Genomic DNA, 23409 nt, shown 5'->3' with positions numbered 1-23409 from the left:
GTACATATGTTGAAAAATATAGAAAATGAAAACAGAAAATTCTTTTTAAATTACCTAAAATTTATGAGCTGCTATTAACATTGTACTGCATAACCTTTGAAGCTTTTAAATGCACAATGCTTAAAAAAATAAACATGTTAACAGACCTACAAATAAGAAAAGGAAGTTCAGAGAAGACAGGAAGCGTTCACGCTCAAAAAAATGGCATGTGTGTGGGGACTGGCAGTAAATTAATAGAGAACTTTCTATCTATCCAAATATGAAAGCAGGCAAGAATCAGTATGGCTTTGGAGGAGGGGAATAAGGTTCCTAAGAATACGCAAGAAGGGCAGTTGTTGACAATGCTTGTAGGGCAGAATGGAGTGATACCAAGTGGAGCTTATGCAGTCCTCAAGAAGGCTAGTATCATGTCCTGGATATGGGAAGATGAAGGAAGGCTGACAAATGATGAAAATGGGTGGATTCAAGAAGGACTGGGTTCATCCTATAAAGCTTTCAGGGGTAGAAGCAGCTAACATTTATCAAGTATAACACACATTAGGCGTTGTTTTAAGTGCTTTGCACCTAATTAAATCCCTATATAAGCCATCTATCACTCATCCTATGGATGAGAAAAGGGAGGTGTAGAGAGAGTAAGGCACATTGTGCCTTTGTGGTTCAATGTTAGGAATGTTCCTAACAGTCAGAACTTCCCCAAATCTGGAAGGTTGGGCTTCCGTAGGAGGGGATCTTTTGGTATTAGGGGTTACAAGCAAGGGCTTGGAAGTTATGGAAACAGCCAAGATGCCCCAGCACTGACGAATGGATTAAGAAAATGTGGTATCTATACACAATGGAATTCTATGCAGCCATGAAGAAGAACGAAATGTTATCATTCGCTGGTAAATGGATGGAATTGGAGAACATCATTCTGAGTGAGGTTAGCCTGGCCCAAAAGACCAAAAATCGTATGTTCTCCCTCATATGTGGACATTAGATCAAGGGCAAACACAACAAGGGGATTGGACTATGAGCACATGATAAAAGCGAGAGCACATAAGGGAGGGGTGAGGATAGGTAAGACACCTAAAAAAGTAGCTAGCATTTGTTGCCCTTAATGCAGAGAAACTAAAGCAGATACCTTAAAGCAACTGAGGCCAATAGGAAAAGGGGACCAGGAACTAGAGAAAAGGTTAGATCAAAAAGAATTAACCTAGAAGGTAACACCCACGCACAGGAAATCAATGTGAGTCAATGCCCTGTATAGCTATCCTTATCTCAACCAGCAAAACCCCTTGTTCCTTCCTATTATTGCTTATACTCTCTCTACAACAAAATTAGAAATAAGGGCAAAATAGTTTCTGCTGGGTATTGAGGGGGGGAGCGGGAGGGGGTGGAGTGGGTGGTAAGGGAGGGGGTGGGGGCAGGGGGGAGAAATAAACCAAGCTTTGTATGCACATATGAATAATAAAAGAAAAATGAAAAAAAAAATAAAGAGCACAAAAGTTGCAGTGCTGCACAAAATTTGAGGGAAACCACAAAAAAAAAAAAAAAAAAAAACAAGCAAGGGCTTGGGCAGGTGATGGGGAATTCTGAGCATCAGTGCAGGAGTGAACAGGATGGCCAGGTCTCTTCCTCACTGCAATGCTGCTCAAGTAAAGTGAGCAGGGCATGGTTGGAGAATGGGGCTTAGGAAAACTTCCTAAGGCAAGTAAGCTTGAAATGGTAACGAGGAGCGGGAAAGGACTATGCGATTAAAGTGGAGTCCACCACCCCTTCTCCCAGGAGGTCATCGTGGAAAACACTACAAAGCAGGCACTTTTGGAGCCAGACTGCTTGGGTTTGAATCTCAGCTCCTTCACTCACTGACCGTGTGATCTGGTGTTAGCTGACCTTCCTAGGCCTCAGTTTCCTCATCTGTAAAGTGGGTAACAGTCTCTACCTCACAGTATTGTTGTGTGACCTAAATGTGATGATCCACTGAAAAAATTTCATATTAAGTCAAGCATATAGGAAGTATGCAATAAATGCTTTTATTTTGACCAGTTGCGCAATCTTGGACAACTTTCTGAACTTCCCATGTCTTAGCTTACTGTCTGTAAAATTAATTTGATGATAGATATTCACAGTAAAATCTACTCACTTGGGCTATATGGGGGAAGACCCCAGCTTTTGCAGAACTTTGGATATCAATGTGTTTTCTAGTATGGAACCCTGTTGGATATATTTTTAATCAGCAGGCAAAATTTAGGTTTATTTGTCAACAGCCACCTTCAGCTTCTGTGCCATAGTTAAGAGTAACTTGTCTATTTATTATGTGAACCAAGTGTCTCTTAAAGTTTACCTTAAAGTTTAATTTACACTAAACATTACATCGGCTGGCCATTTCTTCCTGGTCAATTTAATGAAAGTTCAAAAGACCCCAATGAATTTCAAGTCATTGAGGTCCTTCTTGGGGCAGCTAGTGACAGGCCTGAAGCCCAGAGTCCCCCACCAGATCCAAGCACACAGCCTGCAGCTGGGTGGAGGCACTCCACACACATATGGATTAGATCCTCAGGCTGCTCATGGTTTTGCATGTCCCAGTCACCATGGGCTTGGGCCAAGACTGCACTCTTGTCTTCCTGTGTGGTGAGACTTACAGATCCAGATGCAAGTGTGTACACTGTTGTTTTGTTTCTTATTTAAAAAAACCATCATGGGTCTAAGAATAGAAGTTTTCTCTAAAAATAGTTTCCTAAGAAACACTGACTAGAATCCCTACATCCTGAGTTGATGCTTTTCTGACCCTCTCTACTTATTTTCTGAAGCTGGAAAAGCCCTCAGCAGCCATATGGATGGCCCACCCAGCACAAAACCCAGGATGTGCAAATCTGTTAGGAGTTTAGCCCCAGCACGCTCTATGCCATTACTCTCTAGTTCTGAAAGAGAACTTGGAGAAATCACTGTGCATTTCAGGAGCCTTTAGAACAATCTCCTTTCATTGTCTTATCAAGTCATCTAACCACTGCTTTTGTTTCCTTCTATGTAAAATGAGGATAAAAGCTGTCTAGCACACTGGATGGATGCAATGCAGAAATAAGACTCTATGCACGGTGAGCACTCTGTGTTCTATAAGTGTAAAATTCCAGTTACAGGGCTCTTGATTCCTACTCCAGTTGTCACTGGACTGGGGACATAGATAAAACCCACTTCCAACTAAACAAAATCATTTTAGTCTCAGTTGAACCTAGGGCCTATGATTGATAGCCATGCAAGTCAAGGTGCTCCTGCTGCTCAACCCTGCAGCTGTGAGGTCTGAACCAGCTGTCAAGGGAAAAGGTATTGTTAGAAAATTATGGGGGGACATGTAACAACACTGCCTTAATTCTATATACTAAGCCATAGGTCTGGACAAAACTGTGAAATAGAGGAAAATAGAATAGGGATTCCTAATTCCCGTTCCACTTTGGGGTTACCCAATCCCTGTAGTTATCTTAACACCTAAATCTGGCTCCCTACATTCCATCCATCTCAACCCTAGTATTACCTGGACCAACCTGGCCGAACCTGAGCTCTTGGCCTTCTGGCCCCAATAGTCACCTATTACTACATCTGACATGTACCAAGACCTGACCATTGACCTACCATTTGACATTACTGATGACCTGACACTACCATCTTCAGCAGCATCACTTGCACTTGTGCTAGTCTTGGCATTGCTGCCCTAGACAGTCCCACAGAAGACTTCCTGCCTCATCAGCGAGCCCATTCCATGGATGTTAAGATACAGCAGTTTGAAAGTTCCCAAATGTGCCTCCTCTAATACCCACCCCATCATTTCCATTATCCCTCCAGGGCACCTAGGACACACTTAGAAGACAAAGCTCTTTTCCCCATATCTACATTTCTCAAACAGAGAACAGTCCATTTCCATACTATTCAGAGTCCATGTAAAATTGATTTTATAGGTGAGTCAAATGTCTATGAACATTAATATCCTAAGTTTCAGAACCAAAGAAAAAGAGAACTGTCTTCCTGATTATTTGAGAACCAGAGTCTGGAAAGGGGAGGAAAGATAGAACAGAGAGGTTAAAAGTGTCTGGACCCCATGGCCATGGGTCCCCCAGGGGTAGAGATTCACTTACTAAGTCAACAAATACTTTTTTGGTGCTGGGTTGAAACCCAGGGCTTTACATATGCTATCTACCAGTCACTCTACCAATGAACTACACCCCCAGCCTGAACAAATACTTCTTGAGCTAGTGCTGGTGCCTGGGCACACAGCCAGGTGGGGGAAGACAAGTGCGTGAGCAACAATGATAAATTGTGCTGGGTGTGTGACAAGGGATGGAAACTCTAGGAACATGGAGTAGGGAACCTTGATTTGTGTAAGAGAAAGAGAAGATCTCCTCAAAGAGATGATGGCTAGGATGTGGAAAGCTGAGCATTTAAAACATTGTAGTTTCTCTTAACTATTTTTGTGGGGGGGGAGGATGGGTTATAAAGTGGGAACATGATGTGGACAGGGGCACAACTTGTAGGAGGTCCTGTAGTAGTCTCATACTTAGACACCAGAAATTCTTGGCATATGGTTCTTGCTACAACTTTAATTTTATCACAAAAATCTTTTGAGGTTTTCTGAAATATCTGTTTACACTAGTGGACCCAGTCTCATCCCAAGGGACTTTGTTTCTCAGGTTCAGTGTAAGCCCCAGGTATAGGTGCTGTCATGGAGTCTCAATTTGCTTGCCATTAATTTTATGGACTGGTTTCTCATTCCTGGTCTTATCATCCCACTTAACACCACTGCCACCACCAAGGATTTCAGCCATTCTAATTCATATATAATTTTGGAAAAAAATAGCATGGATTCAACAGATTTCAATTACACATGCCTGAAGTAAAATAAAAATGTGAAGTGTTTGTTGAGGCAACATAGTAAAAGCTGAGCAATGAGAACAGAGTATGTATTAGTGCAGAAGCAAGAGTAAATGTGTCCTGTCATGGTTATGCCAGAAACAAGAGTTAGAAGAATCTAACAGAAGGAAAAGAAGAGGACCAATGAGGGAAGCAAAAAGAAAACAGAAAAAGAAGAGAGGAAGGGTGGAAGAGCAAAGAATAGGAGAGGTGGTGGAAGGGAGAAGGAAATACTGGATTCGCCCAGGCATGCTGGGAGGGCGGTTAAGCCAGGTTTTCCTTTCCTTCTTACTTACCTGCCTCTCTGCTTGTTAGGCATTTCCAAAGTAAGGTAAGGCCAATGGAGTTACAATGCTAGAGTGAAGCTCGAGTATCAAGTATAATTTAATGCCTGACCATAATAGCCTGATAACCATGGGCATTTTACTCAGTCCGTTTTCTCATGATAAAATGAGTAACTGCCTCATTTTGGGGAAGAATTAAATGAGATAGTACATCAAAAGCCTTTAGCAAGATCCCTAGCATATAATAAGCTCTCAGTAAATGTTAACTATTATTGTTATTATTATTAAATATAGCAGTTGTTGAAATTACACAATTTACTTAAGAGAGTAGTTTTTAGACTTTTTATGTGGCAAAATCTTCCCTCCAAACAAACCCTATGCAGTCATTACAAAAACAGCTAAAAGCAGAGTTGTCTAGTCTCCACCTTGGGTCATTCTCTGGGGGACCCCGTGGGCTTCACAGAACCCAAATGGGAGCCAGAGGCCCAGGGCACTGTGTTGGATGCACACATGGACACAGGTGCAGGAGTGAGGGGCCTCAGGAGTCAGGCCTGTACTGGGGGAAGCAGGACCCCATGTCTTTCACCTTCCCCATACATTCCCACCCCTTGACCTGTGCAGTTAGGCCAGTATGTACCTGGAGAAGAGCAAAGTAGGGAGGCCTGACTCCCATCAATACACACCTCCTTTCTGGACTTTAACCTGATTACTGCAGGTTTTCAGTTACACCCACACTACTAATTTAGAATCTTGTCTGTCCTTGGTAAAATCCTTATAACGTGAAACAGGAGTGTTGGGAAAAATGTGCTAGAAATGAAGCTAATCAGAAAAAGGTGAGGAGGAATATTACAGATGCTATTTATTACCTACAAGGGAAAAATCAAAATGCTCATAATTTTTATGTATGCACTCCACACAACACATTTCAAATGAGTCTAAAGTTATGATTTTCAGTTTACAAAGTCAGTTTCTCTGATACCTCCTCATTCAGTCCATATTTGATATTTTAAAAATCCTAGTGAAAAAAGAGCTTTGATGTGGCTTGCTCAGCTAGACAGAGTTCAAATGTTAATCATTATTGAATTGTGTATAATAAGTATTCAGAGAATGTGCCTGGTTTGTAGGAACTCTAACAGTCAGCTAATGTCTGATATTAGCCAGGAGTGTTGATTGAGCAATGTAAAATAAACCCCAAACAGGAAGAAAGCACTGAATGAATTTTCACATCATGAACATCCTGGTAAATTAAGCCATTGATGTCTGAAATGGGCTGACAAAAGATCTCCTCATGCTTTCATTTAAGTTGAATCTTGAAAAAATAATATTCTATATTATTCATTTAGCTATAAAACAAATATATATCTTGCAGATCACTCACTGTATGTTCTAGTTACTAAATCCTCACAATGGATGAAAAAATAATTAATAGAAATATAATTTTGTTAAAACGTCATACATTCAAGGGCTGGTGGAGTGACTCAAGTGGAAGAGTGCCTGCCTAGCAAGCATGAGGCCTTTAGTTCAAACCTCCCTTCTGAAAAAAAAATTGAAGAATTTGAAAAAAAATTTTTGAAAAAATATTAGTGGAAAGCATCATACATTCAGTCAGGTGTGTTGGTGCATGCCTGAAATCCCAGCTATGCAGGAGATGGAGATGGGAGGATTGTGGTTCTAAGCTACCCTGGGCTAAAAGTTAGTGAGATCGTATCTCAAAAACAAGATGGAATGGTGGTAAACACCTATAATCCCAGTTATGCAGAAGGCAGAAGTAGGAGGCTAGAGATCTGAGCCCAGCCCTGGGCAAAAGTGTGAGATCCTATCTGAAAAATAAACTAAAGCAAAAAGGCTGGGGGTATGACTCAAGTGGTAGAGTGCTTGCCTAGTAAGTGGCTAAGTGAACAAATGAATGAAGTTCTAGGAAAGTCCGAAGGAGATGTGACCTCCCTGGGAGGGCCTAGGAAGGCAGTGCACATTGGGGAGGGCCTAGGAAGGCAGTGCACTTTGAGCAGGGCCCTAGGGATAGGATGAAAGTGACAAGTAAAGAAAGGATGACAAGAGTAGAGCATGGTGGTACACATCTATAATCCCAGTACTCAGGAAGCTGAGGCAGGAGGATTGCAAGTCTGAGGCCAGCTTGGGCCATATATTGAGACTGTCACAAAGGAAAGAAGGAAGGAAGGGAGGGAGGGAGGGAGGGAGGGAGGGAGAGAGGAAGGAAGGAAGGAAGGAAGGAAGGAAGGGCGTAAGAAAAAGGGTGATCCAGAACAGACTGTCTCTCTTCTTTGGAATGTTGTTCTCCCTAAGGAGTCTTCTTTTTGAGTCTCTAAGTGAGAAAAAGCACACAAAGCACTTATCACTGCCTGGCATAGAACAAAATGCTCCACCAGGCTGAGTTGTTGTTTCTGACATTCTTTGTCAGTCTCCTTTGCTTCTTCTTTTTTGTCTGTTCATCTCTTAAATGTTTTCATTTCCCAAGGTCCTATCTCAATGTTCTCCTGGGTAATTCTAGACTCTACAATTTTATCTCCTACTCAGATTTTTCTGTCTGGAGAATTCCCAATGCCTTTAACCCAGACTAACCCACCTAGGAACCAAGTGACTGGTGTCCAGCCTTCTTGCTTCATTGACACATTGTCCCTTCAAATTGTACTCCAACCCTGCCTTTGTACAGAGGGAATTTGCCATCCATCTCCTATTTCTGGCTGTAGTCATAAGACCAGGTTCAACCTCTTTAGCCCAACCTTCCCCCTCTCTTCCACAGACAGTTTATGTACTCTCTCTGACCCTCACCTTCATGCTGCCCCCATGAGCCACCCTGCCATTCCCAGCCCTGTGCCTCAGGGGAGGCAGAAGGTGGGAGTCATCAATCTAGTATATCTGACAGTCCATAAGGATGCTTCATTGGCAATTCTTCTCCAATGTCCTGTATGCCTTGCCAACTCCTGGTCTCCCAAATTGGCTGCCTTATCTCCACTTCTTCCTGCTGAAGTTAAAGTGAGAACCGTGGACTGGGAAGAGAATGGGGCAGAGGATGGAGTGCTGAGAGACCAAAAGGGGAGGGAGCCCCCAGAGACTGAGAAGGAGGAGGTACATTAGGCAAGCATTGCAGAAGCCAAATATTCCCTGGAGAAAGCAGTCAATGACTTTGAATGGTAAACCAATATAAATTCTCCAGAAATCAGGAAAGAGAAAGTAGGTAAAATTTAAATACAATGATTTTTCCCTAATAATTCATCCAACTTTCTTCTAGCAGATCAAATGTAACTGCATCTTACTGTCCTTGCTTCATCTTTTACTGTTTTTTTAGGCACAATTTTAATTTTTATTAATGTTTATACTAGTTTTTAGCAAATAAAAAGAAAGGAAATGGTCTACAAGAAAGAGGGAAAGTATGAGAAATCAGGGAAGGATGTGGCAAGTAGGATGATATGGAGACAGCAGCTGCTCTGGAGTTCTGGTATATATGCCAATGTATACATTAACTTGGGGTGCAAAGAGCTTATAACAACAAAGATAAGATGGATAGAAAGAAGGTGTGTGTTTTCTCTAATCGGCTTCTAATTAAAGTGGTAACAGATGGTCAATCCAGGCACAGTGTTTGTATGCCATCTACCCTCTCTTTTCTGATTCTGCCTTATACCAGGCTAATCTAATACAGGATGATGGTAACCACTGAATTCACATTTTTAGTCTGTCTCTCTCTAAATACACGTTTTTCAAGTAATTGGTAGAGTCCGTCAACAAATGGCTATAAATAGACATTGTGTGTATTTAAAAAAGGGAAACTAACCAAAAATATTCATCGTTAGCCTGTGATTAAGATGATGAGCATGAAGCAGGCTGGGTCATCTGTTCTCTGGCTCGGGATGAAAGAAGAAAAACTCCCCCACCCCCAACATGGCATTTAGTGAAATCCCAACCACAAAGGCTCACGATTCGAAACGCCTTGCTGAAGACGGAGCCCCTCCTGTGCTATACACTTCATATTCTAGTGTGCGGGAGGATGTGTTGAGGCTCTGACTTAACACTTAATTTGGAAAGGGGGCCTTGCCCATGGTTCAGCCCATGATGGTGGTCAGGTGGGTGTGGCCTCTTGGGGCTGCCTGGTGATGCTGTTCATCTGGAGCTCAGGATCCCACCCTGGGGCAGCAACAGCGACAATTACAGTACAGAAAACTGAAGCCGGTTGGCATTTTTCCAACGACAGCCCTCTGCAGTACTACTGTCCACAGACCAAACCCAAGCACGTCACACAAACCCTATAATCATTGCAATGAGGGCCTCGGGGTGCTGCTTGCCAAAGGTAAAAAAGCAAACATTCGGAACAGCACTTTCTAGCCTATCCTAGTCCTTGGCTGCAGCCCAGCTGAAACTAAGGATGTTTTATATTTTGAGAAGCTATCCGAGTCTCACATGAACTGAGATTCAGAACACTCCTTTTCAAAGAAAACTGGAAACACGTCTGAAACAGTGAGCAAAGATGGTTTCTTTGCTCCTTCAAGTGATTTAAAAGAATAAAATATTAAATGCCACCATTTCCTCAGATCAGCTTTGGAAAGGCTCCATTCCAGAAAGCTCCTGCCTTAAATGTTTCTGGATTTGTAGTTGCTGCCTTGAATTGTATAGCTTATTTATGGAGTCCAACAGACAGCTTTCCTGAAGCCTTGGTCCTCTCCTCACAACCCGAGTTCACCTTCACGCCCCAAATCTCAAAGAGCTGCCTAAGTGAGGCCATCTACTAGGTGTCTCATGGATGATGGTGAAATGACTCACACAAGGAGCAGAGTTGGATGGAGTCTGTGCTCATCAACCTAGTCTACAGGGACTAGTCTCCAACAGACACTTCATCAAAGCAGGTGGGTAGGACCTAACTGGACACATCCCTCCCTCTTCCCCTTCCCTCAACACCAGTGTTATAGCCACTCACATTCAGGAAAAATGTGCTCAGCAAGGCCCCACTCTGAACCTGCATATGGAAAACCAATCAAGACAGGGAGGATAACAAGACTGAATTCCCCATCTGGCTGCATAAGAATGCTTCAAATCAGGCTGATCTAGGAACAGCATGGAGGGACCTGCTGTCACATGGAAGGCTTGTTTTGCTAGAGGACAGTGGCTTACAGGGGCTCAGGTGAGAAAAACACCACAGAAGCAGAGAAATGTGCCTGGGTCTAGTGTAGTTTTTCACATTGCCGATCTTGGGATGGCAACTAATGGGTCTCAAAACACAGCTAGAGAGGAAAGACATTCTTCAGTTGTATGGCCTAGTCGGGCAACTGTGGTCTTTATCAATTAATTCTTCAGTTCAAAATGACCAGAGAAGAGTTTGAGCGTTTTCAACCCAGAAATGATAATATTTTAAGGGATGGAAGTGTTAATTGCTCTAACTTGACCATTACACATTGTATACATGTACAAATTAGAGTATACTTCATAAACATGTACAAATATGTCAATTAAAAATCTTGACGGTGTGAAAAATTTAATACAGATCCTATTCCTCAGTACAACACTCCTACACCCTGCAATCTCTTTCTTGGGGGAGAAGAGGGCTGGGAATAGGAAAGTGGGAATATTTTTAACTGAACACTCCATGACCACCCCCCCCACCCCCCGTCAGAGTTGGCCTGCTGGACAGGCAAAAGAAGCAGAGCAGAAAGCTGCCTATATCGCTACATGGTCACTCGCTGTCTCTGCTCCCCATCAAACATTTTGTCCAAAGGCCTTCCTTTGGTACTGGAATTTCCAGAAAGGGCATTTCATCTTAACTGACAAAGGCTGGGCATTGTAGGAGGGATCCTACATTAAAATAGCAACACGTCAATGAGATTTGTTGAGATTCTTCCTTCTTTAAGGAACTATGCAAGATGTCACAGGAACGATAGAAAAGCATTAATTAATTAATTAGTTCTCTTTTTTTGAGGATGTTCCAGGTACTATTTTAGATACCAGTTAAAGTATCTCTACTCAAGAAACTTAGGATGAATTGGAGGGATAAATGTTAATAAAAGGCAACATATGACAAGTTCCAAGGGAGTGGTGCTGTGTAATTCAAATTACGTAAGTATTAACTGAGCACTGAGTATTAGCAAGCCACTAAACAGAGGACTTTGGGGAGTAAGGTAGTGTTCCAGAACTCCAGAGAATGGAAGCTTATTTCTGGTTGGTGGAGGGAGGAGGAGACCCCCAGACAAGGCGTGACTTGGGGTGAGGGGTCAGCAGGATTCAGGAGGAAAGTGGGTAGGAACAGGCCATCCTGGACAGAAGAGGGCAGTATGAGGTCGGAACTCACCATGTAAGTCTGTCTGGACCATGGGAGATGATTGAGCCCCCTGGCTGGCTGGAGCGAGATAAGGTAAGAACAGTTTAGAAAGAATGGGTTAGGTCAATTCCCCCAAACTACAGAATTTAGAACATTTTGCAGTAGGTAACTGGAAGTCAGTAAATTTTTTGAGCAGAGATAAAAGGCGCATTTTAGAAAGGTTCATCTCCACGTTCACTACGTTTATTAAGAAAGCTTCTCAGATGACTTAATACTGCGTAAATGATGCTCTGTATGACAGAAGGGGATGTCCTTTATGGCAGATGTGCATGTGGGCATTCCGTATCAGAGCAGGAAGAGATCTACCAGAGAGCTTGCTTAGGCAGGTGCTGAAGAGGCTGGGACCCTAGATGGCCACCAGAGCAGCAAAGATGACTACCAGGTCTGGAATGGTATCAGGGGAGGAAGAAACACTCAGCGAAGACTTTGCTTTGACAAGAGCGATGGAACTGTGGGTTCAGATGGGATAATGGATTAGCCAAGGTACAGCCTCACTGTGCACTAGGAATAATGCTGAAATTGCAGTGCGGCCCACAGGGCCTGTGTCACTGGCTCCAGCCCCTCCCTAGGATCACACATTGACCATGTGTCTTGGCCCCCCCCTGCACATGGGTGTGTGCCAAGAGAAGTGACTGCAGTGGGAGCATCACTACCAGTCAAGAACCCTCCTGGGCACAGCCCTTGGTGTAGACATACACATGGCTTTGGAAGCTCACTAAAAATGGCAAGAAGCTGGAAGAAGCAAGGAGCTTTAACCTCCAAAACACAGAAGAGAGCTGTCTAGTACTCCAAATGTCCATTTTGCACTGGCTGTTAGCAAAAAATAAATGTCTATCATGTTTCAACTATAACACAGTTTGGCATTATCTCAACTAGTCCACTATATCTTGGGTCTAGTCTCATATACTGCCTCACTCAGGATGTTCCAGTCATATGTGTGTCTTCCGAAAGAAATCCAAGATCTAAAATATACAATAGATCAAATGGACCTACTTGATGTCTACAGAACATTTCATCCAACTTCTACACAATATACATTCTTCTCAGAGCCCATGGTACCTCCTTCAAAATAGATCAGATCCTAGGGCACAAAGCAAGCCTCAGCAAATATAAGAAAATAGAAATTATACCATGCATACTATCTGATCACAATGCAGGAAAACTAGAACTCAACAACAAAAGTAAAGACAAAAAACATGCAAACAGCTGGAAACTAAATAACTCATTACTTAATGAACAATGGATCATCGATGAAATAAGAGAGGAAATTAAAAAGTTCCTGGAAGTCAATGAAAATGAAAACACAACCTACCAGAACCTATGGGACACAGCAAAGGCAGTCCTGAGAGGAAAGTTTATAGCCATGAGTGCATATATTAAAAAGACTGAAAGATCCCAAATCAATGACCTAATGATACAACTCAAACTCCTAGAAAAACAAGAGCAAGCAAATCCCAAAACAAATAGAAGGAGAGAAATAATAAAAATAAGAGCTGAAATCAATGAAATAGAAACCAAAAAAAACATACAAAGAATTAATGAAACAAAAAGTTGGTTCTTTGAAAAAATAAACAAGATCAATAGACCCCTGGCAAACCTGACTAAAATGAGGAGAGAAAAAACCCAAATTAGTAGAATCGGGAATGCAAAAGGGGAGATAACAACAAACACCATGGAAGTCCAGGAAATCATCAGAGACTACTTTGAGAACCTATATTCAAATAAATTTGAAAATCTTAAGGAAATGGACAGATTCCTAGACACATATGATCATCCAAAACTGAACCAAGAGGAAATTAATCACCTGAATAGATCTATAACACAAAATGAAATTGAAGCAGCAATCAAGAGTCTCCCCAAAAAGAAAAGTCCAGGACCTGATGGATTCTCTGCTGAATTCTATCAGACCTTTAAAGAAGAACTGATACCAACCCTCCTTAAACTGTTCCATGAAATAGAAAGGGCAGGAAAACTGCCTAACACATTTTATGAAGCCAGTATTACACTTATCCCAAAACCAGGCAAAGACATCTCCAAAAAGGAGAACTATAGGCCAATCTCCTTAATGAACACTGATGCAAAAATCCTCAACAAAATAATGGCAAACCGAATTCAACAACACATCAAAAAGATTATTCACCATGACCAAGTAGGCTTCATCCCAGGAATGCAGGGGTGGTTCAACATACGAAAATCAATAAAAGTAATAAACCACATTAACAGAAGCAAAGACAAAAACCACTTGATCATCTCAATAGATTCAGAAAAAGCCTTTGATAAGATCTAACACCATTTCATGATAAAAGCTCTAAGAAAACTAGGAATAGAAGGAAAGTACCTCAACATTATAAAAGCTATATATGACAAACCTACAGCCAGCATTATACTTAATGGAGAAAAACTGAAACCATTCCCTCTAAAATCAGGAACCAGACAAGGATGCCCACTATCTCCACTCCTATTCAACATAGTACTGGAATTCCTAGCCAGAGCAATTAGGCAAGAAGAAGGAATAAAAGGAATACAAATAGGTAAAGAAACTGTCAGAATATCCCTATTTGCAGATGACATGATCCTATACCTTAAAGACCCAAAAAACTCTACTCAGAAGCTTCTAGACATCATCAATAGCTATAGCAAGGTAGCAGGATATAAAATCAACATAGAAAAATCATTAGCATTTCTATACACTAACAATGAGCAAACTGAAAAAGAATGTATGAAAACAATTCCATTTACAATAGCCTCAAAAAAAAATCAAATACCTAGGTGTAAACCTAACAAAAGATGTGAAAGACCTCTACAAGGAAAACTATAAACTTCTGAAGAAAGAGATTGAGGAAGACTATAGAAAGTGGAGAGATCTCCCATGCTCATGGATTGGTAGAATCAACATAGTAAAAATGTCTATACTCCCAAAAGTAATCTACATGTTTAATGCAATTCCCATCAAAATCCCAATGACATTCATTAAAGAGATTGAAAATCTACTGTTAAATTTATATGGAAACACAAAAGGCCATGAATAGCCAAGGCAATACTCAGTCAAAAGAACAATGCTGGAGGTATCACAATACCTGACTTCAAACTATATTACAAAGCAATAGCAATAAAAACAGCCTGGTACTGGCACAAAAACAGACATGAAGACCAGTGGAACAGAATAGAGGACCCAGATATGAAGCCACACAACTATAACCAACTTGTCTTTGACAAAGGAGCTAAAAATATACAATGGAGAAATAGCAGCCTCTTCAACAAAAACTGCTGGGAAAACTGGTTAGCAGTCTGCAAAACACTGAAACTAGATCCATGTATATCACCCTATACCAAGATTAACTCAAAATGGATCAAGGATCTTAATATCAGACCACAAACTCTAAAGTTGATACAGGAAAGAGTAGGAAATACTCTGGAGTTAGTAGGTATAGGTAAGAACTTTCTCAACGAAACCCCAGCAGCACAGCAACTAAGAGATAGCATAGATAAATGGGACCTCATAAAACTAAAAAGCTTCTGTTCGTCAAAAGAAATGGACTCTAAACTGAAGAGAACACCTACAGAGTGGGAGAAAATATTTGCCAGCTACACTTCAGACAAAGGACTGATAACCAGAATATATAGGGAACTTAAAAAACTAAATTCTCCCCAAACTAATGAACCAATAAAGAAATGGGCAAGTGAACTAAACAGAACTTTCTCAAAAGAAGAAATTCAAATGGCCAGAAAACACATGAAAAAATGCTCACCATCTCTAGCAAGCAAGGAAATGCAAATTAAAACCACGCTAAGATTCCACCTCACCCCTGTTAGAATAGCCATCATCAGCAACACCACCAACAACAGGTGTTGGCGAGGATGCGGGGAAAAAGGAACCCTCATACACTGTATGTATGTAAACTAGTACAACCACTCTGGAAAAAAATTTGGAGGCTACTTAAAAAGCTAGACATTGATCTACCATTTGATCCAGCAATACCACTCTTGGGGATATACCCAAAAGACTGTGACACAGGTTACTCCAGAGGCACCTGCACACCCATGTTTATTGCAGCACTATTCACAATAGCCAAGTTATGGAAACAGCCAGGATGCCCCACTACTGACGAATGGATTAAGAAAATGTGGTATCTATACACAATGGAAATTTATGCAGCCATGAAGAACGAAATGTTATCATTCGCTGGTAAATGGATGGAATTGGAGAACATCATTCTGAGTGAGGTTAGCCTGGCCCAAAAGACCAAAAATCATATGTTCTCCCTCATATGCGGACATTAGATCAAGGGCAAACACAACAATGGGATTGGACTTTGAGCACATGATAAAAGCGAGAGCACACAGGGAGGGGTGAGGATAGGTAAGACACCTAAAAAATTAGCTAGCATTTGTTGCCCTCAACGCAGAGAAACTAAAGCAGATACCTTAAAAGCAACTGAGGCCAATAGGAAAAGGGGACCAGGAACTAGAGAAAAGGTTAGATCAAAAAGAATTAACCTAGAAGGTAACACCCACGCACAGGAAATCAATGTGAGCCAATGCCCTGTATAGCTGTCCTTATCTCAACCAGCAAAAACCCTTGTTCCTTCCTATTATTGCTTATACTCTCTCTATAACAAAATTAGAAATAAGGGCAAAATAGTTTCTGCTGGGTATTGAGGGGGTGAGGGGGAGAGGGAGGGGGTGGGGGCAGGGGGGAGAAATGACCCAAGCCTTGTATGCACATATGAATAATAAAACAATAAAACAAAAACAAAAAAAAATATGTGTGTCTTCCGGCTCTTGGGGAAGACTGAACTCTATTGGGCCAATCTGGTCTTTCTTCACTGCAGGCATCTTTGCATCTGCCTGTCTCAGAGGATTTTCTACAACTCTGCCTGGATAGCTCCTTCTCCAGATTGCCAATCAACTAACACTTCCTCAGATCTGTCTTTTTCAATCTCACAAATTAACATGGCCCCTGTTAGTCTTTCACAACACATATCACAATTTATCTGCTTGCTTGTTTAATATGTGTCTCCCTTTAAAAATGTAAGATCCCAGCAAAGCAGGGGCTCAGCAGTGCACTATACATTCAGCACCTAACATTGTGGAGTTTGATAAGCATTGTGAATAAAGGAATGTGTCAGGGCTCCACAGTTATAGCTGGCTTTGTGAGTGAGCTAAACAGGGACAGATGTTGAGTGGAAAACAGCAGAGCAGTGGGCGGAGACAACACTGAGAAACACACACTTGGCAATAGTGTCTACCTCTCAATTTCATAGCTCCAGATAGACAGTGGAAAAGAGTAAGACTTAAAGAAAAGAAAGTGAGGCTGGGTGCACACATCTGTAATCCCAGCTGCATGGGAGTGGAGGCAGGAGGATTGCTGGTTAGAGATTAGCTTGGGCAAAGTTAGGAAAACCCTATCTAAAAAACAAAATAAAAACAAAAGAGCTGGGGTGTAGTTCAAGTGATAGAGTATTTGCCTAGTAAGCATGAAGCCCTGGGTTTAATTCCCAGTACCACTAAAAGAAAAGAAAGTAGAATTTAAGGAAATAGTTAGTATAGAAGGACTGTTTACAGTTCTGAGAGAGCTTCCCTGAGCACCCCTCTGTACAGATGAGGACCAGAGGGAATAGCTGGATACTTTGGTCCAGCAAGGTAGTGTCTAGCTCTGTACTAGGTCATCCTACAAATGTGTGGTTGCTCTACTTGCATTGATCACTGAGAGGGAAGGTGATCAATTTTTGAACCTGTGGCCAGGAGGAACTCTGTTCCTGCTGCCAGGTCCAAGCATGGTCTCAGGAAGTTCTTGTGAGGGACTTGAATGAACCAGTGTCTCCTAAGAGCTGAGCTCCAGGATATCTTCCCTCAAATGGAACAAAGAGAAGGAGGACTCTTGCAAGCAGGAGGAAGGGCCATCCAGGCCCTGACTTGGAGTTATCTGCTTATCTAGATGTGATAAGGAGGCTTTCCAGTGAAACCATGAGCAGGCAACCTGGGGCTGCTTTTTCTCCCCTGTGGATATATCCACTCTCACAGGAGTGTTTTTCTCATGCTTTGAAGTTGGAGCACCAGTCCCAAACTTGACAGAACATCATCACATGCTTCCTTTTATGTTGGGGATGGAGAGGAAACAGAGAGACCCTAGGTTTGCACCACACTGGGATGGCCCACTCTTGCAAGCTCCCATGAAGGAGGTCAGCGGCATCCAGTTTCTCATAGAAACAGTGCTGATCTCCTCAACTGGAAGGCTTGCACTGGCCATCTGTTTCTCCACTTAGGGCTGCTTTCCTATTTTTTCCAGCCAGATCCCTTCCAAATGATGCAAGCTCTATAAAGACTGGAACTCTTCCCCATGGAATACAGGAATTTATGTGTTATTCCAACAAATATTTATTGAGCATCTACCCTATGTCTGGTGCTGGGACAGGAAATGGATTTATTCTATTCAGTGATTATTTATTGAGTACCTACTATGTACTGGGAACTGTGCTCCTTTGTCAGCTCCTGTAGGCCAAGGGTTCGAGGATTAGTGAAGGGCCTGTTCAATGTCTCATGCCCTTACTCCTGCACCTGCGGGCACCTGGTAGAATAACACAAGGCCCTTGGCTGTCCAGGTGAGTCAAAGGTACAGTATAAGCAGAGTGTCCAGATGGCTCCAAGAGTCTTAGCTGCTAATGCTGCTTAGTTTCAAGTTCACATAAGACAGGCAAAGTCAGACTCCTGCAAAATAAAACAGAAATGCCAGGGAAAAGATTCTCTCTCAGGATCAGTAATTGCTCATTGTAGATGGAACCAAAATGTGTAGTTTAAAAAAAAAGTGCTTCACTCCAGCTCAAGGAGGATTTTTTGAAAATCTAAACTTATTGAATTCCTCTTTCCTTGCCTTGCCACTTCACCAAACCCACCCTATCATTGAGGTTAGAGGACTTACTTGGTCAAGGTAAGCATATGAGCTTCTCTTGAGGAAAAAAGTAGAGAATAAGTTAGAAGATGAAGGCTGGGAACAGCTTAATTTTCACGTGACAGAGAAGTGGAAACCACTGAACTTGTCTGACTTACCAAGTAGGATGAAACAGTCACTAGGAGGAAAAAAGGAGCTTGCAGGGATCAGGGGAAATCTCTTGACATGGCAGGTAATTAATCCAGTAAAACTAATAGCCAAAGGCAGCAATGGAAGCTGTAATTACCCAAATGTTTTCAAAGAGTAGATCCTGGAGAGAAGACGAAAACAGGCGGTTCCTACTTGAATAGATGCTGGCAACTGGTAGGGACTGTCCTTCTGTCTACTTTGAACTGCCAGCTCAGGACAGCAGCTGTGTCTTTCTAAGGAATGGGGGACATGCTATCAGGTATCTTGGATGTCTTCTGAGGTCTACTGATAAGTCTCCTATATAATCAAGGCCACTTGAGGGTTGTGGCTACCCCTTTAAGCTTCTTTTCCATTACTGAGTATTTAGCTCAGAAAGAGTCCCATGAAATTTTGCCAAGCAGAGGCCACAGGTGGGATCTGAGAAAGTGCTTGTAGGGTTTTGTGTGAATACCCCACAGACAGAGTTTCTTAGAAGCAGGAAGTTCCTCCCAGGTTTCACCAAAGAAATGCACCTGGAGAGAGTGTGATAGGCCCTGGTCAATGGTATAATGTCATAAGTAACATCTCAAAGGACTGTTGAAAACACCAAGCCTTTTCCTCATAGTTGCTGAGTTGCATAACAAGCAACAGGCTTAATCCTGTAATCACATCAGGTTTATCTGATGCTGAGTCACTTTCTGCATTTGCCACTTATCTGTGGTGAGAATCGACACATCAGTGACAATAAGTCAGAGTGGCACTAAGTCAGTGACAAAAACAGGGAGCTGGTATTAGCATGATCAGAACCAGCATTTCAGTTGGTGATTTTATACCAGGTGTGTGATGAACACTGAATAAAGTTAGGTTGAGAACAAAATGAGGCCATTAGGAAGAAAAGTGTCTTTTTGTTTCTACTCACTACTTTCATTTCTAGTTATCTTCTTTCTATCTGTCTTATTCCTCTCAAGCAACAGCATGGTGCAAACTTTTCACAACACAAGACTGTTCCCTTAAAAGCAAAGCTCACTATTTTCAGTGCTTGTTTTTTCTGGATCTCTCTGACCTTGATTGGAAAAACAGGTAGGTAAGAGGGACAGTGATAATAGGCGAGGATACATATATATGTGGTCGACATGCCTTGTTTTCCAATGAGGACAGCGGCTGGATAAGCTGGACTGTCCAGTGGAAGGAAACTTAAAATTTGTGACTGTGACCGACTGAGTACCTATGAGGCTCTGTGAGCTCTCATGTGTACTTATGCTTGTGGCAGTGGTTGCAGGGCTGACCCCAGGCAAGGAGAGCAGTTTTTCAGCACTGTGGAAGGTCAGCCCTGAGGACAGCATTGTGAGCATGGACTCTGGTCTCAAAGCAGCAGCATCTCAGTGCCACCACTTTCTAGCTGTGGAAGCTAAGGGACAAACAACTTAACTTTCTTAAGACTGACTTCAGTTCTCTGTAAAATGGGAAGACTATCCCACGTACCTTCATGGGGTTTCTGTGGGGATTACATGGGCTAATGAATGACAAGTGAGGAGCCAGCACTGGCACAAAATAGAGAGGAAAGCATGGTGTTCTTCATTGTTACTGTAAACTCTACTCTGGATTATCCTTCTCCCTGCCACCCTATTGTGTGATTTAGAAATGTTAAGGAGGCAACAACAATGAAATGAACTAGCTAGTACTAAAGGAAATAAAAACAAAAACAGAGTCACAGTGTCCCCTATAGGCATAAAAATCTTATGTCTGAAGGATGTCACAAGGCTGTTAATAAGCAAAGATCTTGATAGATTATTTTCTGCATGCAACACACAGTATCAACCTCTTTCCTCCTGACAGTGAATACTGATTGAGTGCCCCTTTCAGAAGCTCGCAGGAAACAAAATGTGATTTCTGGCTTGGAACCTCCTCTGGATGTTATAGCAGTGACACTTTCAACGACTCTTGTCTATGCAACTACGTTTCAAAATATTTGCATCCATAGCACACTGATGCCTCATATTAAGTTCCCAGGTCAGCCATTCTCCTACCCTGTTCTCTGCAGACGCCCTGAGTGCAGTAGTCTACATCTACACCATTGTATTCTAAACTGTTAGATTTGCCTCATTATTTCCAGCTATCATACTTGTCTCTGTGTTCAATGTCACCCACAGCCCTATGGGACCTGGAATGAGAGATGTATGGCTTTGGGAGTTCTTCCACATCATAGCATGAGAAAGTAGTGGACAGGAAGCTTGACAAGACAGCTAACCCTACCACTCTATTTAACACTTCACCACGTGGCACACTGTTGTCATGCCTGCTCTTCCACTCCCTGTCACCCCAATTAGCCAGTCTTTCTGCTCTCTCATAACCATGTCTATGGTCTGCAGGGGCAGAAAGCTGGGCCATGAAAGTGGGAAGTGGCTGTGATAATGGTGAGCACAGAGCATTCCATGTCAGGGTGTGGTGATACAGGGGGTATTTTTTAAACAAGAGGATGGTGGGAATGAGGCCAATGAAAAATTCACTTTGAAAAACATTAAGATAATGGACTTGAGAGGATCAGTCTGGAAGGAGACACAGCAGAAACATTTGAGAGATTAAATGATTCAGCGCTGCGCCTTCCCTCCATACTTTATGTTCCCAGCTGGTTGATGGTACTCAGTAAACACATCTTCATCAGTTGACTTCCAAGTATCTTTAGCTCTATGAAAGTGTCTTTCTTTTAAATGCAACCATGCCAGCTTCCCTGGGACACTGGTACAGTGGAAATAGCACATTCCTCCCCCATGATTTGTCATCAGAGAGGCAGTGATTCTTCCTTGGAGAGAGACAAGTGATTAATCTGAGAAGAAGCCTAAACCCAGGGTTCAGAGGACAGGCCTAGTTTCCAGCATTCATACTGTGCCTCATCCCTACTTCAACCAAGGGAGGAAGTGAATCTTATTTTCAAAGCCTTTTAAACCTCTTTGAAGAAACTGGAGGAAAGGCCTTTAAAGAAGGTCCCAAAGGGATGGATATGCCAATATTTTAAACCCTCTTTCTTAACTAGGAGATCCTCAAAGGTGGCCTTGGGTGAGGCAAAGAGACACAATAAAGCGAACCTAAGAAATGAAGGCTCAAGAGCAAAATAACTTTCTTTCAACCTTCTGTTCTACATACTAAAAAGACCACAAAAACATAAACAAACAAACAGAAAACCTAACAATAAAAAATACTGCTATGAAAAATTTCAGACATATACAAAAACAGACTGAAGAGCATAATAAACACCAGTGTATCCAAAACCCAGCTCCAATAAGCATTGACTTGCGGTCAATCTTTTTCTGTCTTTATCTCTCTTCCCCTACTTCTCAAGTAATTTCAATGCCACCCTCAGCCATCATTTCATCTGCAAATATTTCCGTATGTATTTCTAAAAGATAAGGACTATTAAACACACACACCCATAATTGCAATACTGTAATCACATTAAAAGTGACTTGATGTACAAAGACCTTTTCTAAAGCATTAAGGATAATTTCCTAGTAGCTTCCTATAGCCAGTTGGGCTCTCCACATGGTTTGCAGTCCTGATGAGGACTATGAACTCTGGGATGACTGGGAGGACATGTTCCAAGAACACATACAGGGCAGCTCTGGGCAGCCCAGCACACTGGCAGAGCACATCCTGTACTGGGTGGAGTGAGATTCCCTTCATATTGCTTTTACACCTCCTGCACAGAGACTCTCCCATCAAAGCATTTCCCTGACTTCCGGAGTCATGGGCACTTCAGAAAGACAAATGCTTTGAAGACCACAAGGGACCAATCAGTCCCAGCCCTTAGGAGCCAGGATGGCCCCTAGACTTGGACCAAAGTTTTCTTGGCTGGCTTTGCTGCTGGAACTGGGGTGAGTGGGGCAACACTTGGGAAGTCACCCAAAAATGTCAGCTATTCTTGCTTTTACTTTCTCAATTAGAGCTAAAATGTTAATGAGAAGGCTTCAATGTCATAAGAAATTTGCAAAACAGACACATGCAAATAGCAAACTGTGCTAGGAGGGGATACCAAGATGAATGGATAGTGGTCTAGATCCCTGCCTTTGAGAGGTTCACAATCTAACAAAGAATTAGGGTGAATGAATAATCCTATTGCACTGGGCTAGAAGTACATAGAAAATACAGAGGGGAATTAGCACATCATTCTGCCAGGAAAGGTGGTGGTGGTGGCTGGGAAGGCTTACATGGAGAGTTACATTTGAACTGGACCTCAAAGAGTGAGCCTGGTTTCACCAGGCACTGAAGCAGCAAAGGGCAGTGAAGGCCAAAGGAGCGATGTGAGGAAAAATCAGAGGCAGAAGGGCAGATGGTCTGTCAGGGAGCAGGAGGCCCCAGCCATGCTGAGCAGATAGCCAATGGAAGAGTGAGTCAGGAAGGGAAGCTGGACCCTTGGCTGCAGTGTGGACTGGCATCCAGCTTCATCCTGCAGCAGGTACCATGGACTCACTGAGGGACTGAGTAGGCCAGAGATGCGCATGGAGAGATCAGTGCCAATGCCAGCCAGAGGGGGAGGTATCTGATGACAGGCCTTTTGGGTACTTCCTGACATTCAGCTGGAGCTGGGAGAACTACCCTGCAGTCAGGCTGAAGCTACTAACCCCCCAGGGCCATGCCTGACACTAGGGTGGAGTGACCCTGCTACTGACTAGTCTGAGGCATCCCATCACTCTTCATCTCAGGCTCCTGCTCTGATAACAGTGTCCTGCCCATATGCCCAACACACTTGGAGCCTACTTTGCTCTCCTTATAGCAGACCTTGCCTGGACCCCAGTCTATCGACACACTTCTTAACCTATATGTCCACTTGTGTGGCTCTGTGATTCTGGCTTACCTGGGGACATCTGGGCAGA

General features: G+C 42.4%; 1 protein-coding gene across 5 annotated transcripts in view; it reads right to left on the bottom strand.

Annotated features, from left to right (window-relative positions):
• The window catches only part of Arsb (arylsulfatase B), a 294147-nt gene that overhangs the window by 142839 nt on the left and 127899 nt on the right, over window positions 1–23409 (bottom strand). The window contains exon 7 of one of the 5 annotated variants that reach the window (XM_074077230.1): window positions 16257–18192. The exons of the other annotated variants lie outside the window; for them this stretch is intronic. Within the exon in view, the coding sequence (XP_073933331.1) occupies window positions 18191–18192 (2 nt within the window). The 3' untranslated portion in view covers window positions 16257–18190. Of the gene's footprint in view, window positions 1–16256; window positions 18193–23409 lie in introns of those variants that run through there. 5 annotated transcript variants of the gene reach the window in all.

This window comes from Castor canadensis, chromosome 6 (genome assembly GCF_047511655.1).
Source record: "Castor canadensis chromosome 6, mCasCan1.hap1v2, whole genome shotgun sequence".
NCBI lineage: Eukaryota > Metazoa > Chordata > Mammalia > Rodentia > Castoridae > Castor > Castor canadensis.
This window is presented reverse-complemented; position numbering and strand designations above follow the sequence as displayed.